The sequence below is a fragment of the Sinocyclocheilus rhinocerous genome, unplaced genomic scaffold, assembly GCF_001515625.1.
Source record: "Sinocyclocheilus rhinocerous isolate Xijiao unplaced genomic scaffold, SAMN03320098_v1.1 scaffold539, whole genome shotgun sequence".
NCBI classification, from domain to species: domain Eukaryota; kingdom Metazoa; phylum Chordata; class Actinopteri; order Cypriniformes; family Cyprinidae; genus Sinocyclocheilus; species Sinocyclocheilus rhinocerous.
In genome coordinates, this window is record NW_015653003.1 from 1,104,122 (window position 1) to 1,123,508 (window position 19,387).

At 37.3% G+C, this 19,387-nt stretch overlaps 1 protein-coding gene across 2 annotated transcripts in view; it reads right to left on the reverse strand.

Annotated features, from left to right (window-relative positions):
• LOC107715467 (copine-7-like) overlaps positions 1-19,387 on the reverse strand; it is a 54,578-nt gene that overhangs the window by 34,352 nt on the left and 839 nt on the right. Inside the window, exons 1-4 of one of the 2 annotated variants that reach the window (XM_016521615.1) lie at positions 17,990-18,305; positions 6,797-6,979; positions 5,968-6,042; positions 1,987-2,061 (exon numbers count right to left, since the gene is read on the reverse strand). In XM_016521615.1, the coding sequence (XP_016377101.1) occupies positions 1,987-2,061; positions 5,968-6,042; positions 6,797-6,979; positions 17,990-18,268 (612 nt within the window). In that variant the 5' untranslated portion in view covers positions 18,269-18,305. Of the gene's footprint in view, positions 1-1,986; positions 2,062-5,967; positions 6,043-6,796; positions 6,980-17,989; positions 18,306-19,387 lie in introns of those variants that run through there. The other variant, XM_016521616.1, reaches the window with a different exon arrangement.

Sequence of the window (19,387 nt, forward strand, 5' to 3'; positions counted from 1 at the left end):
CATTATATTGAGACGGAGGGAGGTGCCAGAACTGTCTGCAGCTGATAGAATGTGCGCTGTAGCACGATACAACGATATTTCTTCAAAAGCAGATCGTGGAGACATTTTAATCGTCCAAGATCAAAAATCGTCATATCGCACACCCCTAACTACCAAGTATAATCAATCTCACACACATAAACAAGCACAAGAAATCACTTCACACTATTAAGCGGCTGTGTTATGAACATGCAAAACTGTATCGCACGCGTGCTACAGTGGTAAATTTATTCATCGCACAGACCAGTTTTTTCGTAGCACGTGCGACATATATGTCGCACTGTACAGCCCTGCCTTTAGGGGTCCTGCCCCAGTAACAAGTTGTTGTACCCCTAAAGGTACAATTTTGGCACATTTGTTTCTGAGAGTGTAACACCCATTTTGTGACCTCAAGTAGAACAAGTTCCTGAATTAACTGCTTTGTTGACCCTTCAAAAACATTCATTCCTACCAAATCAGAGTTTAGATTTAGTTTAAGGGTTTGGGACTTTCCATTCTGATCAACCAATCATTTCCATCTGATTTTAGGGGAAGATAGTTTGACACATTATATGGTACTAATATGTACACTTTAAGTACAAATATGTACCTTTAAAGTACTAAAATGCACCCTTTAAGGGGTAAATAAGGTAGAAAGTAAGGATCCTTCCCCAATGACAAATTATTGTACCAAACCAAATCAGAGTTTAGGTTCCGTTTAATGGTTTGGGACCTTCCATTCTGATCATTTTCATTTGATTTTAGGAGAAGATAGTTTGACACACTCTCAGAAAAAAAGGTACAAAAGTTGTCACTAGGGCAGTGCCTTTTCAAAAAGAACTATTATGTACCATTTAGGTACAAATATGTACTAAAATGCACCCTTTCAGTGGTAAGTAAGGTCCCAGTGACAGCTTTTGTACCTTTTTTTCTGAGAGTGCAGGACTATTGTTCCAGCACCAGCAAAAGATGTTGATACAGGAACACGTCCTAGTTGGCAAAATCACAGTCAGACAATGGTTTACGTGGGTGCTTCGGCTCACTGTATAAGCGTCTCCAATCAGAATCGCAGCCTGCGCTTTCTGTTCTGGTACAGATGCCAAATAGCATTTCTGTCTCACTGTAAAAGGATGAATAGACAATATATTGATTTTCCCACCTAATGTGGGGTTGAGGGGATGTGAAGCTTGAGCGAACAAGTCATGACTATCGATTTGCTGCTTCCCTTCATTACATGAGATGTATGAATTCATGAAAGTCAGACAAAATTGATGAGGAACGAACAAAAAAGCTGTGTTTTGAAGATAACCGATGAGCATAAATGTTGCCCCAGGCTTAGAGGAAGAGAACAGCAGCATATGAAAGAGGAAAAGGGAGAGAGAAACAAGAGGAAAGAGTAGGAGAACCAGATGAGAAGAGTGCTGAGAGTAGGACGAGGGTTGCAGAGGCGTTTGTGTACTGTGCGGCAGCGCAGCAGGAAGTGTAGACACCTGCAGAACTACAGGGCACGGAGAGAGCTGCGCCGTGGGCCGCACTGTGTGGGAGAGGCTGTTTGCACACAGAGAGTCAGTCAGCCACCCTACGCTCCCTCAGCGCTTCAGCTCTGTTAGCCCTCACTATCCAGAGAGCTTCCATTCTCATTAGGAAACCTCAGCTGAATAAATAGGGTTTCAAACATTATGCCAAAGCCAAAAAAAGAGAGTGGGGTTTTATGAAGCCATAATAGCCCTAATGGCTCTTAACGGGGCCGAAACTGAGAAGTCAAAACATTAAAGGCAAATTGAAAAGTTCTTTGGCAGCTGCAATTATCGGTTTCAAAGGGTCAAAAAGCACTACTTTACAAACAAAGAATATCATTTTCTGTCACTAGGTATACTTTAAAACCAAAACACACTGAGTGTAAACTCTGGTGAGTAGTGCCTGACAATCTTTTTTTTTAAATGGAAAACGAAAAACATCACTCCTTACCTTATCATCTAACTTCTTGGCACAGAAGGAAAGCTCCAAATAGCCATTGTTCCCAGAAATCTCTTCTGCGTGAATCTTGGGAAATAAGATAGAGATTAGCTGAGACAAAGCTAACATACTGTTATTATGTGTACTCTATGTGGAATCTAACTATCTATCTATCTATCTACATATCTATCTATCTATCTATCTATCCATCCATCCATCTGTCTATCTGTTTGTCCATCCATCCATCTTTCCATTCATCCATCCATCAATCCATCCTCCTGCCCAGCCTATCCATCCCATCCATCCATCCATCCATCTGTTCAACCATTCATCTGTCCAGCCCAGACCATCCATCCGTCCATCCATCTAGCTCTCCGTCCATCCTGTCCATCCATCCATCCATCCAGCTCTCCGTCCATCCTGTCCATCCATCCACCCATCCCATTCGCCCATCAGCCCAACCCAGCCAATCCATCCATCCGTCTGTCCATTCATCCAATTACACATCCCATCCATCCATCCATCCATCCAAATCAGTCCTTCTGCCCAGCCTAGTCAATCCAGCCACCATTCGTCTGTCTATCCGTCCATCCATTCATCCATCCACCCATACCATTAATCAATCTGTATGTCCATTCATCCATCCATCTGTCCACCCAGTCCAGCCTATCCATCCATCTGTCCATCAGTTAATCTATCCATCCATCCCATCCATCTATCTGTTCATCAGTTTATCTGTCCAGCCCATATCCTCCATCTGTCTGTCCCTCCACCCACCCGGTCCATCCATTCATCTATCCATCTGTTCATCCATATGCCCATCCCATTCATCCATCCATTCATTCATCTGTCATCCATCCATTTTTCCAACCAACTATCCACTGTCCATTCATTCAATTAAAAAAGATAAGTAAAAATTGAAGAGAAACTCGATCAGTCTTGAGTGCAAATGTTCTAAATTACTAACTGTAATTGCTGTTTCTGGAAACATTTTAGTATGTAATTTAATGTGAACAACACTGATTAAGGGAGCTATTTATGGAGTTGTCTTTGACCTCTACTAGTTTGTTAAGAGCTAGTTTGACCTCTACTAGTTTGTTAAGGGCGGTTAAGTCATCCCATTTTGTCTCACCTCAGATCAAAATGTGTTTTCGTCAGCATTAGAAATCTACAACCAGAGTGTAATACAATGAGGGGGTCCAGCAAAAACAGTCCCTGCTGTAGGTGTTTCAACATGAAAAGGCCATTAGTCTGCAGTGTGGTCAGGAAAAACTTTGTTAAAACTGATGAGAAAGCAGAGAATCAACACCTTTGATAAGGATGTGGTATTACGTTTTGTCTTACGGATTAACCTTGTCTGCCGGCAATAGAAACATGCAAAAATAACTTTGGGCATCACTTTTTTAATGTACTTTTTTGTGTGTGTGTTTGGCTTGTTTGAATTGAGTTGAACTAGCTGTGATATTGTAACTGAAATACTATTTTCCCATACTGAAACTGATAGTCTACATTATTTTACACCATATTAGCAGATATTGTAAGAATATCCAGAGTCTGATTGGTGTCATATGATATGAGCCCAGAAAACAGCAGAATTTAAGTTAGAGGTCAAACCGCCTGCACTGCAACCCAAACTACACAGAGTTATATTAAAAGTCCTTTACACGGGTTAGACCTTATTCCTGAAACCTGATGACTTTTTAATGCACCAGTGTTAGAGATTCGCCATTATCTATCTCTCAGGCATCACACGAACTAGCGGTTTCACTCAACTGTATCAAGAAATATTTTAAAGTGGCATTTCATTCCAGAAGTAATAGAAAAAAAATCACTCATTTTGTAATGTGCAGTCATCCTCTGAGTTTAGTGATGAGCGACGTGGGCATGATTTGGCATTTAGTTGGCACTTTAAAAAATGTGGGTGGACCTATAGATGAATGAATATCACTTCAGAGTGGCATCTCATAATGCAAAAAAATGTGCATTGTAAAGGGGTGGGTATAGATGCCAAAAACCCAGCTGTAGTTAGGCCCTTCACATTATAACTATAAAAGTATCATGATCAGGGATGGGCAGTATTTCAGATACATGTATTTAAAATACGTATTTGAAATACAAAATACTATTTTGTATTTTGTATTTGAAAGCCTTCGGCAAAAATCAAATGTAATTTGTATTTAAATACATTTAAGATTAGTATTTTTGTATTTTCAAAATACATAAAATACTTTGTGCCAGTCAACCTCTTTATCAGGGTGCTGATTTAGTTCAGACACACCCCCTCCCCCAACCCCAACATTCATCACGTGAGCTGCAGCTGTACAACTCCATTCAGTATTGGGTGAGTGACTTTTCTGGAATAAGATAAGGTGAGGATGTCATGGTCAATTGTACATGTTGATTAAAGTTAAAATAGTGCATCATTCAGATTTGCCGTCAGTTAACATGAAAGAATAAAAGAGCACTGACAAGGGGAAAAATAGCATTAGCCAATCAGTTTTAATAGTTAATCGGTTGTTGTGTTTTATCAACTAGCTTGTACAACTGCCACAAATACGATTAGAGGATGACTGCTGCTGTCTATTCTCGTCCTCGTTCAGGTAGAGGCGTCTGGCATCTCAAACGAACTTACCGAATACCGATCGGCAAGATTTGCCGCTTGAAGTCGAGGCAGGAGTTGAAAACGGAGCACTGCAGTCATTGATTCCCGCGACTCTCGCGCACTGTTTGCTGTCTTTATTGCAGTTAGATGAAGTTGGTTAGATATATTTCTCAAATAAACAAACGTTTTAGACATTTACATGTGGTAACAGAAAGCCTTTTCATTCAGTAATTTGCCACCACAATACTTGGTGTGGCTGCTGTATTTTGTAGTTTATTTTGATACACTTAAAATTAAGGTATTTGGTATTTTATTTTAAAATACATTTTGATGTATCTTTGCCCATCCCTGATCATGATAACTATAATAACTATAAACTTTTAATAATCATTCTAGTTGTATGTGAATAGGGAAATCCACAAATATAAAGGCCTAGATATACTCACAACAAAGTTCTTTTTCAATATTCACCTAAAGACAAAAGTCACATTGCATTCATTTAAATCGCACTTTATACAACAGGCTGCTTTAAAGCAAGCAGTTTTACAGTATTAAACAATGTCAGTGTCACTTTCAATTAGAATTAGAACTTCAGTTTCTACTATAAAGCAGCTCTGCAGTGTGTTCATGTTTTTGCTCGTGTCTGACCTCGCACTGGAGAAGATTTCCACGTCAAAGAGGATGGAGCCCCAGAACAATCGCCACAGATCAAAGGTGTTTACCAGAACTTTTTTGGAAAGTTCCCTTTTGGCAAGCTGTCTCCACCTCCCAAAACAAACTCCAAACAAACTTTGTTTTAGCCTGATTTTGTTTGAAATGACGTCATACCAGTTCAGTCTTCAATTTCGCTTGAAGTATGGCTTTCGCTTGAAGTATGATATTGTTGGAATCATTTTAAGAGAGACTGTTTTCTGCTGATGAATGATAAAGCATTGTCAGCCAATCAGAATCCACCCAATCAGTTTATACAGTTATTGTTATTGTTACCTTTATAGTTATCGTTCTTGCAGCAGTCCTTTACACCCTTGATACTAAAAGTGATTGATTTTGTCTAATTGAACACAGTGATTCTCATACACATGAATTTTTGTCAAAGACATTTCTGGTTATTGTCGAATGGTGAGTTGGCCTGGCAAACAGTGTCTGCTTTCATTTTGCAAATACACAGATTCATCCTCATCTGACTATCTGGGAGTGTGTCTCCAGAAAAGTGACTTAAACTGTCTTTTAGTTATTCTGTAAACAAAACCAAAACGCCTTTGTGGATGCTAAAATTAAGTGATGACAGATGAAACCTCTACCACAAGAGCTTTCAGTGAATGTGTAAATGTGTACAGCAGCAATGAAAAAATAATTATGTGTGTAGGTTTTTTTTTTTTTTTTCAACTCACAGTGATAGTGGATTTTCCAGCATATTTTCCATATTTCAGCAACAGAGGTTTCACCATCTTTTTTTGGGCCACTATCTATGGAAAAAATTAAAATGTTTAAAGGATTTTTGTTTAATAATGTTTAAAAACAAATAATAGTTCAAAAGCACTCATATGTTTCAAAATAAGCCAAGAAGTGGGCAAAAAAATATTTGTAAATATATGTAAATATATTTTCTATCAATATTTTTTTGGGAGTATATATATATATATATATATATATATATATATATTTTTCCATTTTTTTTCTTATGCTCTAAACAATGTAATGACATAATACTCAATTCACAAAACTTTTTTTTTTCTGGTAGTCAGGAGGACATGTATGTATGTATTAATGTACATTCACATATGTCATTTGAAGAAAAATGTGAACATAACACATCTGAATAAAAATAAGCAATAAATATATTTTACAATGTAAAAAAAACTATATAAAAATGTAAAAATATTAAATCATTGAAAGTCTAGTTTTGATCTCTAGCAAGATATTCTATCCACATTTGCATTTAGACTAAATGTTGGCTACTGTAAGATCGGAAATGTATTTTTTGCCCCTGAAATACATTTTGAAATATATTTTGGTATATGAATATAATACACACATAAAATATATTTCATTGGGCTTCACTGTTTACAACAGATATTTAGCATATAAAAATATATATTTTTGCCATTATTTTATTTTATTACTATTTTTTTTGCCATATGGCTGTTACTTAGGAGAGCATACTTTTGGTCACATGGTGTATTTTAGCAATATTACATAAAATGCACAGGAAAACATCACCTGTCCAAGCGTGCACTCCACACCACCCAGGAAGTCGTCGTCTCGCGTTCCAATACTGTGAGTTCCGTGAATGTCGTAGACTTCAAAACGCAGTTTCTGTACTTCCTCAAAGTAGTAGTCCAGCATTAAGACTTTGGCAAAGACCGGATTCAGGTTACTCTTGATCACCTCAGTGCGGTCCAGCTGAATTACAGAAAGAACAACAATTTAGTCAACAAGTGAAAATCTTCTGACTGGAAGCATCTGGCTTCACAGGCTGATCACAGACTGTACTGTTTATTCGTCTGTTTGTGCGCCGTCCCTGGATAAAGTCAAAGAAATGACGGCAGTGGGATGAAGGCCTCATGAGTCTGATTGTTGAGCGCTTCCACACATGCAGCTGCGATGATCATGGCCTTGCTCTCATACGAAAGACATTTGTTCTTGTTTCTCATTCATCAGCTGTCTCTCTCCTTACCTCCCCCTGCTTTGCTATTGTTCACTGGTGCATGTCAAAAACAAACAGAGCAAATACAATCATTTCTGAATTAAAACCTCACAGAGGCAATTAGCTGGAGGAGTTAATGCATCATTCTCCAGGATGTTGGAGATGCAATTAGTTTAGAGATGCAATCTGAAAATATAAGTATAAAAGCCATTGAAAGAGACAGTGCTTTACTTTCTAATGTACCAAAGCAAAGGCTGAACAAACAAAGAATGGAAGTTCATAAAAGAGGGAATCTTCAGTGAATGGGTGCCATCAGAATGAGAGTTCAAACAGCTGATAAAAACATCATAATCCATACGGCTCCAATCCATCAATTAACATCTTGTGAAGCGAAAATCTATGTCTGTAATAAACAAATTCATTAATAAGGCGTTTTAACTTTAAGCCAAAATACAAGTCCATAATCCACAATAACGCTTCCTCCAGTGAAAAAATCCATATGCTGTTGTCCTCTTACATCAGTATCCACCAACCTATTTGTTGAAAACAGTTTTGGACTGTTTCCACTTATAAACAATGCTTGATCTGTGCATATTTCTCTCCTGATTCAAACGAGACGATTTTTCCACTGGAGAAAACAATATTATAGATTATGGACTCGTAATTTAGCCAGAAGCAACATTTTGAAGCTAAACATACCTTAATGATGGATTTGTTTCTTACAAACATGCAGCTTTTCACTTCACAAGACATTAATTGATGGACTGGAATCGTGTGGATTAGTTGCAGATTACTGTGAATGTCATGTCTGTTTTGGTTCATTGTCATGTCATGTGGTTATGTGTTCTGGTTGTTCATTGGTTGTAATAGTCATGTGTTGCCCTCTTCTAAGAATTTAAGCCCTCATGTTTGCCATGTTAGTTTGTCATGTATTGTTCATGTAATCCACTGTTTGGTGAGTTTGTTCATGTTTTTGCCAAGCCAGATCTTGTTCACTGTGTTTCTGCTCACTTTTGGATTTTGTTAAACTGCACATGGGTTCTCATTCAACTTGCCTCCAGTGGACATTCATTACAGTGATGTTTTTATCAGCTGTTTGGACTCTCATTCTGACGGCACCCATTCACTACAGAAGACCCATTGGTGAGCAAGTGATGAAATGCTAAATTCCTCCAAATCTGCTCAGATGAACAAACAAACTCATCTACATCTTGGATGGCCTAAAAAAGTTAGATGGTTCATGTAAATAAACCGGTTCACATAAACTGATTGACTGAAGCCCCTGCAGAGAACCACTGAATTTTATCACTGTTTATTTACTGGGTTAAAATGTAGTTTTCTGTTTAAAATAAATACATTTAGTGTACATATATCCCAATAAAATCTATCTATCTATCTGTCTGTCTGTCTGTCTGTCTGTCTGTCTATCTATCTATCTATCTATCTATCTATATAAAGAGCTTCAAAGTTGCTTTTATTAGTAGCTTAGTGTAGCAGACTACTTTCCAGTTTATCAAAATATGTGGGAAACTTCAGTTTAGCATCCGAACAGTCTCTGGTGTATTTCAAAAAAGGTAATTTGTTACTGTCACACAAATGGGGAAAAATAACCATTTAAAATCAGCATGTGAGGTAATCGGTCATACTCGCACTAAATCAGACTAACAGTGTCAAACCTCTAATGTGTCTGCATAGCACATATCAAGCAAGGAATGACCCTCCTCCATCAGCCCGTGTTTGACTGAGTCTTTCTCAGCAATTACATACAGCCTCACATATAAAATATTCAGTCCTTCAATCTACAATGTATGTGCCCTTGAACTGAGGTGAACTCTCACATAGCGCAAGTGGTAGTAAATCAAACTAAAGGAGTTGGTGTGAGGTGAATTTCATCAAACTATTATGTCCATGTCATAATTCACCCCAGAAACAAGAGACAGAATAAGACATCCTGCATAACGAAAAGGACCATTAATATTTTGTGCATTGTGACATTTTCATGAGAATTATTATAATAAACACTTATTATTGCAATGCAAAATTCTTTTATACACACACACACATATATATATACAGTGGGTACGGAAAGTATTCAGACCCCCTTAAATTTTTCACTCTTCACATATACATATACATATATATGTATATGGAAACATGTGAATGGTCCTAATTAGTTTTGAATTTTTTTTATTAAGTTTCCTTATGAAAATATGATTTTTCTTTCTTTGACAAAAGACCTGGACATGTTTTATTTAGATTCCCACAGAGAGGATGTCTCGACTAGATTACTATAATACTGTGCTGGCCGAATGGTTTCTGAACCCCTATACAGCTAGTTCATACTGATATCACTGCAAACACCCGACTGCCTCCTGTGGCTCCTCCAATCACAGGGAAGCAGACCTCTTATCAATTCCAAGTACATCTGCTGCTAAAAAAACATTTTGTTACAGAACTCCCCAGTTACAGAATCAGACACGTTCCCAATACTGAAGTCTAGTTTGAAACTCTGTTTTTCAAGATTTGGCTGGGTCAGTTAAGGTACGCAGCCAAAACTGGATTGCGTACCTATCACAGAAAATATGAACTGAAATTATAATACCGTCAGTCTTCCAATTAAATTGTTTACTCAAGCTATCAGGTGAGGTGAGGCGGCAGGCTGCGACCTTTTGAGTGGATTTTTCATTTGAGCCTTTATCACTATCACCATATTATGCTTCTTTGCTAACAATTTTGACTGTTAAAAACACTGAATAAACAAATATGTGCCAAACTTTTCTTTCGTTGAACAATCCTTCAAATATGGAGAGTTCAAACCACGAGGAAGAGACTTTTAAGACTTACTGCCAACTTGAAGAAGAGCTGTAAAGAGGCTGTTAAATGAGCCGGAGTTGGTCTCTTTACCCCTTACAGTGGCAGCTTTAAGATGATTGAGTAGTGTAAGAGAAGCAGTGAGAGAAAGGAAGTGATGTATGTGGCCTGAGGGTGTTGTAGAGAGATTACATGGGAGGTTCATGAGGGTCTTAGAATATTATGCTATATTTACACATACTATGTAGCATTTACCTTGAGTGAGAGAGTAAGTGAAAGGGAGCGCAAAGAGAGATATGAGTAGGCTTAGCTCCCACACAATTTTAGCTCTTGATTTGCATGACAATGGCACTTCTCCATTGATAGGTTATGTATAAGCAGATAGTGGAACACCTAATGACTCAAAAACATCAGAGAAGCACTCGGAACAGCATAGAGACAAAAATCCACATGGTCAGAATTAGGGTCGGAAATTTAAAAAAAAAAAGTGTGTGCGCCAGTGTGTGGCCAGTTTTGTCCAGTGTGTGCGCTCACTGACTGAATTCTGCGCGCTTGCGAATTCTCTCAACATAAGCAACGAAATGTAGAAAAGATGGAATTAAGTGATTCATTTTGCAGCCATTTTGCAGCCTAAGCGCTAAACTACACGAACGTCATGAACTGGCACATTTGTCTGTATAGCCAAAATATGATTTGACGTTTCCCCAAACACAAAAAAAATTATAGAAATGTATTTTATTAATCAATGTTAATAATCAGTATTACAAAATCAAGCGCAAGACATTAATGATTTTTGTCATAATATTGCACCCCTACACTGTAAAGTTCCTGTTTTTTAAAAATATAATTTATATACAATTTTAAACAATTTGTTGTTATTGTTAACAGTTTAAAGTATTCTGATTGATCGAAGTAACTGGTTAAATGTAAATATTTGACATTAAAGACAACACAGATACAATTAATAAGGTAATTATAAATGCATGTAAAAAATGCCCCTGGAAATCAATACTGCCCCTTAATCAATATTGCCCCTTCCGACCCTGGTCAGAATTAGTTACTAATAGTTACAATGAATACATCTGAATATGCCAACCCAGTCTAACTGGAAAAATCTGCCTATATGGTGACGTTTCTGTAAAATGATATTACATTTTCTTGCACGTTTTGAGACACTTTCATCGTGAAATGTCCAGTAAGTGGTGCCAAAAGCAGGTTCAGTTTTATCAGAAAACAGATGAATGTGAATCTGCCAACATTTTGTTATGTTATTTGTTGTTGTACATATTGCAGTAGTTCAGAAATGAAATGTCTGGTGACTGGCGCTAAAAGTTTAATACTAATGTGCCACCTATACTAAACTAAATCTAACCAATAAAGTAAAAAAAAAAAGCAGAAGTGTCATAAAACATTTGCTAAAGCAACCATGCCATTTTAGCTTGCTTCTACAAGTCTTTGAACCGTTTTATCATGATTTGTGTTTCACTGGACAAGTGCAATGCTGTACCAGGTGAGCTACCGAGCAAGTTTACTAGATCAGAAAAGCCATTTATGGAGAATATTATGTGATGCAAATGTCAAATTATATTAGTTTAGAAATCATGCACTATAGTAAAAGTGTTTTGAGGTCGTAACAATGTGTTATGCAAGTAGCCACACAAAAATAAGTCTTTATTAATAGATAATCTGCCCCATAATTACAATTTGTGTGAAAAGGAATAAAAGTTTTTTGATGTTTTATTGCCACTAGTGTTCATTTCAGCTAGAAACTGTAGTGAATTGCATATATAGTTACGTTTTTTGTAAAAATGTAGATAAAGGGAAATTTTAATGTTAATGTTCAAATTTTTTGTGCGCATATGCTAGGTTGGAATATGCACACTTTGCCACTATATAGTAGGCAAAAAACAGTATTAGTGACAACAGTCTACTGAAGATTGCAACAATAATGGATGCCCACGACAACGAGAGCTTGAGCGAGGAGGTTACGAGATACCAGCAAGTCAAGCTCAAAACAGTACAATGACATTTTTAGCAGTCATAACTCCTGGAGAGAAATAGCGCAGACACTGGACGAAGACAAAACATTTTAATGCACATGCATCGGCTGCCTGTGTTCGCGCACGCAATCAAATGGAGTATATCTTGAAAGGCCATGTGCTCGGCTGTACACAAGCTAATCATTCACGTCAAAACTGAAGTATTTAGGCTTTAGACTATTATTATTATTGCTAATACTAATGTTACATTCACATCATGTTGGAATTACGGTCATTAAAATATTCTGGCCAGTCAAAAACATTGAAGTCTTTGTCAAATCTGTAATTGAAAGTTGGAATTTGAGGAGGTTATGAAAGCTCAGACTTCTCTCACTTAACCATTGTGACAAGTGAATAGAATCATAATGGCAGCAGCCTCAACAGTTACATTTACTTTTATGAATTTGACAGATCCTTAAAGCAGCTTACAATGCATCCAAGGTACGCATTTTAACAGCTGATGCATTCCTTGGAAATCAATGCACATCTTTTGGTTTGATATTAAAGGGGTCATATGATGCTTTTTTAAAGATCATTATTTTGTGTATTCGGTGTAACAGAATATGTTAACATGCTTTAATGTTCAAAAATCACATTATTTTTCAAATACTGTACATTATTGTAGGTCCTCTATGCCCCGCCTCTCTCAAACGCTTCGTTTTCTACAAAGTCCCTCCCTCCGACAAGCGCAGTCTGCTCTGATTGGCCAGCTGACCCAGTAAGGAAAACTTGAAATCGCATCATATGACCCCTTTAAAGGGATTTTGCAGTAATCATCCATTGACTGTACATTGTTAACATGTGCACTTTATTCATTCTTAAACAGTTTGCCAGAGCATATACTGTAGCTGCCTAGCAACAACACAGCAAAACCCCGACAACCACCCAAAATGCCCTAGTGACCAGTTAACAGCAGCATTGCAAACAACCAAGAACACCCAACAACCATTTAGAACTCCTCTGCAGCCACCCAGAACACCCGTGCACAGGCATTTTCTTCTGAAAATCTAGTTTTGATATACTCTGGAGAATATTGAACTCAGGATTTCCTACAGTGCAGGGCATTCACATAATGAATTCACATTTTGTGCCCTAAGTAATGTTAAAAACCGTCTGTTTTTAAATCCAGCCACCCCTTTTTTCCATATCAGTCTTTGCTGTAGAGGGACTGCGTTTGGAAGATATAAATAACAAAAACTGACAGCAGTCAGAGATTTGGTAAGCTTCTTACAAACCACTTGATGTCTTAACAAAAAGATTCCATTATGTCTAATGCCTTCACTGAGCTATGATTTAAAGGAATACTTTTTTGCAAAATGGACAATAGCGCACATATCTTGCTTTGAACGTTCAGCGATTGTAGAGCAGCACCCACTGTCTCACGCTGTGACGATTCATACGCTCACTGCTTGCATGAGGACATTAAAGCCTAATGTTTAACTTATCATATTCTGGGCATTCTGGTAATATGATCATGGATCAATGCAACATGCTCCAGTTCATCCTGAAAACATTAGATCTAATGGGAATAACATGGGAGTATGCAAAATGAGACTATATTGACACATCCTAGACATGTATGCCAAGATCCCTGAAAACGCCTGGCGGACATTCAAGACAGAAATTGTAGACTAATGCCGATGACAAGAAAACAGCATTGCATATATGGTTTGCACTGATTTGCTGGCAAAATGTCTGTGTCTAATATTAGGTAGATGTGGATATCATTTTTTCTGCTCCTGTGAAAAAGAAATCGGGCATGTGTAAAAGCTAATGTCAGGGGAAAGATCAAAATCATTAATCAGATAAATACGACTGCTCTTTGACTGAAATTACAAGTGTAAAACCATGCAAAAGATATTGAAAGTGTGTATATTTTCTCTGTGAATACAGAAAAATAATGGCAGTGGCACTTCTAATATTCCAATATGCAAAAACTCTTTAGCTTGAGAGATGGTATTTTGTCGTTCTATAAAGAAAAGAAAATATGGATCTTTACTCACAGAAGATTACATAAAAAATGGATTCTGCAAAACCAAAACTCAGTTTCATATTCATTCATTCATTGTTATGTTTTGCTGATATTTTACGCAACACACTTTGACTGCTGCCATCATGACAAAGGGACAGTTCCCCCCAAAATAGAAAATTCTTTCACAATTTACTCACTTTCATGAGAGATATTTTGAAAAATCTCCATACAGTGAGTCAATGTTGTCCACTGTTCGTTATTGTTTTTGGACACCACTGACTTTGACTGTATGGACAGTTAGACATTCCTCAAAAGATCTTCTTTTACATTCCATAGAAGAAAGAAAGTCATACAGGTATGGAATGACATGAGGGTTAATAAATAATGGCAGAATTGTCATTTTGGGGCGAACTATCCCTTTAAGAGGCTGTTCATCCAACATAACTGCTACAAACACTTCACAACGAAAACTAATCTTATTCATAATAACGCATCTCAAACCATCAGTTTTTAAACAACTTGCTTGCTGTAGAGGGCGTTTGGAAGATATAAATAACAAAAACTGACAGCAGTCAGAGATTTGGTAAGCTTCTTACAAACCACTTGATGTCTTAACAAAAAGATTCCATTATGTCTAATGCCTAATGTCTTCACTGAGCTATGATTTAAAGGAATACTTTTTTGCAAAATGGATAATAGCGCACATATCTTGCTTTGAACGTTCAGCGATTGTAGAGCAGCACCCACTGTCTCACGCTGTGACGATTCATACGCTCACTGCTTGCATGAGGACATTAAAGCCTAATGTTTAACTTATCATATTCTGGGCATTCTGGTAATATGATCATGGATCAATGCAACATGCTCCAGTTCATCCTGAAAACATTAGATCTAATGGGAATAACATGGGAGTATGCAAAATGAGACTATATTGACACATCCTAGACATGTATGCCAAGATCCCTGAAAACGCCTGGCGGACATTCAAGACAGAAATTGTAGACTAATGCCGATGACAAGAAAACAGCATTGCATATATGGTTTGCACTGATTTGCTGGCAAAATGTCTGTGTCTAATATTAGGTAGATGTGGATATCATTTTTTCTGCTCCTGTGAAAAAGAAATCGGGCATGTGTAAAAGCTAATGTCAGGGGAAAGATCAAAATCATTAATCAGATAAATACGACTGCTCTTTGACTGAAATTACAAGTGTAAAACCATGCAAAAGATATTGAAAGTGTGTATATTTTCTCTGTGAATACAGAAAAATAATGGCAGTGGCACTTCTAATATTCCAATATGCAAAAACTCTTTAGCTTGAGAGATGGTATTTTGTCGTTCTATAAAGAAAAGAAAATATGGATCTTTACTCACAGAAGATTACATAAAAAATGGATTCTGCAAAACCAAAACTCAGTTTCATATTCATTCATTCATTGTTATGTTTTGCTGATATTTTACGCAACACACTTTGACTGCTGCCATCATGACAAAGGGACAGTTCCCCCCAAAATAGAAAATTCTTTCACAATTTACTCACTTTCATGAGAGATATTTTGAAAAATCTCCATACAGTGAGTCAATGTTGTCCACTGTTCGTTATTGTTTTTGGACACCACTGACTTTGACTGTATGGACAGTTAGACATTCCTCAAAAGATCTTCTTTTACATTCCATAGAAGAAAGAAAGTCATACAGGTATGGAATGACATGAGGGTTAATAAATAATGGCAGAATTGTCATTTTGGGGCGAACTATCCCTTTAAGAGGCTGTTCATCCAACATAACTGCTACAAACACTTCACAACGAAAACTAATCTTATTCATAATAACGCATCTCAAACCATCAGTTTTTAAACAACTTGCTTCTGCAGTCAGACTTAATCATTGGCACGCAGTGTGAAGTTAATGCATTTAGCATTATGATTATCTTATCCACACTGATGAAACGGCTGCAGAGCATAACAGTTTTTCCTTCCTATACACTGCTCATCTTTGTGTACCACTGCTCCCGATGTGTGACTGAAATACGTTATGCAGAAAACTGAACATTTTTGAGATGCAAAAATGAATGTCTCTGCAAAGAGTCATTTAATGGACAGAGATGAAGCACTGTTTTCATCGCCAGCTACTCTTTTCAATCTAGACCTGCATAAGGAAATATGCAGGAAAATCTGAAGTGCAAAGTGTCTGAGTGTGGTAATCAGTTATTTCAAGATACTCAGCTCATGTTGAAAACATCTCAGAAAACAAAGTCCACAATAATATCTCAATGGCTTTTTCGATTTCTTTTTCCTGTTTCATGTGGCCCCTCTTTAAAATTGAACGTTCTGAATGCAACGAACGCTGCAGGTGAAGCAGGGTGGCATCTTTCACTTTGTTCACTGTGATATTGAACATGGCACAGTTGTTGGAATAATGGGGCCAGGATTAAGATTTCATCCTTCAGCCTGACACATTGCTGCAGACAGCTTCACAGCTTTGCAGAGCTGTCTTCAGCACCACTGCTGTGGCTCTAGATAATTTTTTTCTTACAGTGACTGCTTTGATATGGGGGGAAAAAACACCAGAGTGGTCGCTCTCTTTGCTTCAAGCGCCCTTTCCTGCTGTGTGACAATTCCCTGCCTAGATTCATTCCAAAAAGTGCCCACTCCCCCCACTCACAGCCCAGTCACCCTTCACAGTCAAGCCCTATACTATCAGAATGTCAACTGAAGGCATTGTGCGAAATTATACCCATCCAACAATCTCTAACCCAAAGCCTAGGCCTAACACTTGTTAGACCTGTTTAACTTCTAATCACTGTTATCAGCTAATCCTCCAGCACTACAAATGTATAATTTAAAACTAAAATTCAAATGTATTTATGTATAATTAGTGATAGATTGATATATTGGCCAGCAGTGACAGAAATGAACTTTTCCACTGAATGGATGATTGAATCATTCACTCAGCCGCTTCATTCAAAAACGCCATTTAAAAGCAATGAAATACCACTGTTTGTTGCTGTGGCTTTGTTTGGAACCATTTTCAATGCCAAAATAGAGCAAAATCAGTAATATTTACAATATTGTGCCTAAAAAGTAACAATATTGATATCAGTAACACATTTGCATTCTTGCTTATATTTGAGGAAAACAGCACTTGCTTGTGTGATATTGCTTAATTATATCAAACAATACCAATACAAGACAAAAACCCATACATGGGGCATTTTTTGCCCATATTTTTAATTTTTGGGTTATTTTTACAACAAGGACCTGTTAATTTCAGACCCTATTGGCAGGCCAATTAATTGGCCAGTAATTCGTCATTTGCAAATTAGTGCACATTTAATTTATAGAAAAGATAATTCCGAATTATTATTTTTTATTTTTTTAGATGAGTTTATATCTCACAATTCCAACCTTTGTCTCAGAAATAAATCTTTTTTTTTTTGTTGACATTTTTAAGTTTTTTATTTTGTGGTGAAAAATGGCTTCCATATAAGCCTGCATGACTTTCTCTTTTATACATTTTTATAAAACAAAACTTTCATTTTTAAGCACTGCTAGATTGTTTGTGGTTTATGTTTGCCTTTATGGTTTTTGCCACTTCGTCCATGCATTTAAGCCCGATTAGTCCATAAATGGTAAGTGAGGGCAAATGGATGTTACAAAAAACATCAACCTAGTAACCTGCTTATGGTTAGCAAAGGGCCCTTCAAACATGGTTTGCAAATAGTGGTTAAAACCACTACTGAGAGCCAAAGTCTTTCTTCTACAGAAGAAAGAATGTCATATAGGTTCGGAATGATATGAGGGTGAGTAAACGATGACAGAATTTATAACTGAATTGCATTGTAACACAACTAATACTGTAAAATAAATCTAGTGCAGAAAAGGACAGCATTGCCAATACAAAGATCTAATCAAGCCCCCAAGAGGGAAAAAGGAAAACTCACTTCAGTCCATTGACCTTGGTTCTGTACCATGAGCATGACGCAGGGGTCAGACTTATTGAGCGTATCTCGGTCCAGCAGGGACTTGCAGGAAACACGCAGCTCCACCTTGGATACGCAAGCAACAGGGCCTCCTATGCCTGCCACTGGGGACGTCGCTTCCTGTGAGTCACTCATCCTGACAGAAAGTTGAGTGCGGAGGGTCAGCCGGAGATGGGAGACAGCAGTGTCAATGGGCTGTTCTTTAAAAGCCTCAGTTTGATTGAAGCAGGACTCTCCCATGCAGGGAGTCGATTTTTTAATGTGACCTTGTGTTGTTTCTTCGTAAGGCAAAGGATGTGGGATCTCTTAAAACATCTGTTAGTTCGACTTAAAGTTCTTTACAGAGAGACATCTCTATGCGTGATTCGCTTTAGAGGAGAATGGGCTGCTGGGAGTGGTTCAGATTTAAAGGGATCAAATGGGATGTTGTAAATCAGAGATGTCCATTAATATTACAACAGCAAAATCCCAGACGAGATCTTCAGTTGACAGCCTCTTCCACAACAGACTCCTAAGCAAGAAATAAGCATGTGGGGGTAAGAAATATCAGGATGTGCATTCTAAATGTACTTTTAACATCCAGTGAATGGTCAAAAGCACTGAAACCACATTGAAAACACAGCTTACATACAGATATACAAGAAGGTTTATAAGTGAATATATAAACTGCATGAGTTAATAACATGAATATTTTACAAGGATCCACGTGTTGGACATACACATTGTGATCAGGAAGTTTGTGTGCAGGCGAAGCATTTTCTTATGCAGATTTCGCAACGGGTTCAAGTTAGTCAAGTGTATTTATGACCAACAGAAAGCTGCTTGGTTTGAAAGTGACTTTTATGTGAGATATGCTTCACATATCTGAATGGATGATTGAATCATTCACTCAGCCGCTTCATTCAAAAACGCCATTTAAAAGCAATGAAATACCACTGTTTGTTGCTGTGGCTTTGTTTGGAACCATTTTCAATGCCAAAATAGAGCAAAATCAGTAATATTTACAATATTGTGCCTAAAAAGTAACAATATTGATATCAGTAACACATTTGCATTCTTGCTTATATTTGAGGAAAACAGCACTTGCTTGTGTGATATTGCTTAATTATATCAAACAATACCAATACAAGACAAAAACCCATACATGGGGCATTTTTTGCCCATATTTTTAATTTTTGGGTTATTTTTACAACAAGGACCTGTTAATTTCAGACCCTATTGGCAGGCCAATTAATTGGCCAGTAATTCGTCATTTGCAAATTAGTGCACATTTAATTTATAGAAAAGATAATTCCGAATTATTATTTTTTATTTTTTTAGATGAGTTTATATCTCACAATTCCAACCTTTGTCTCAGAA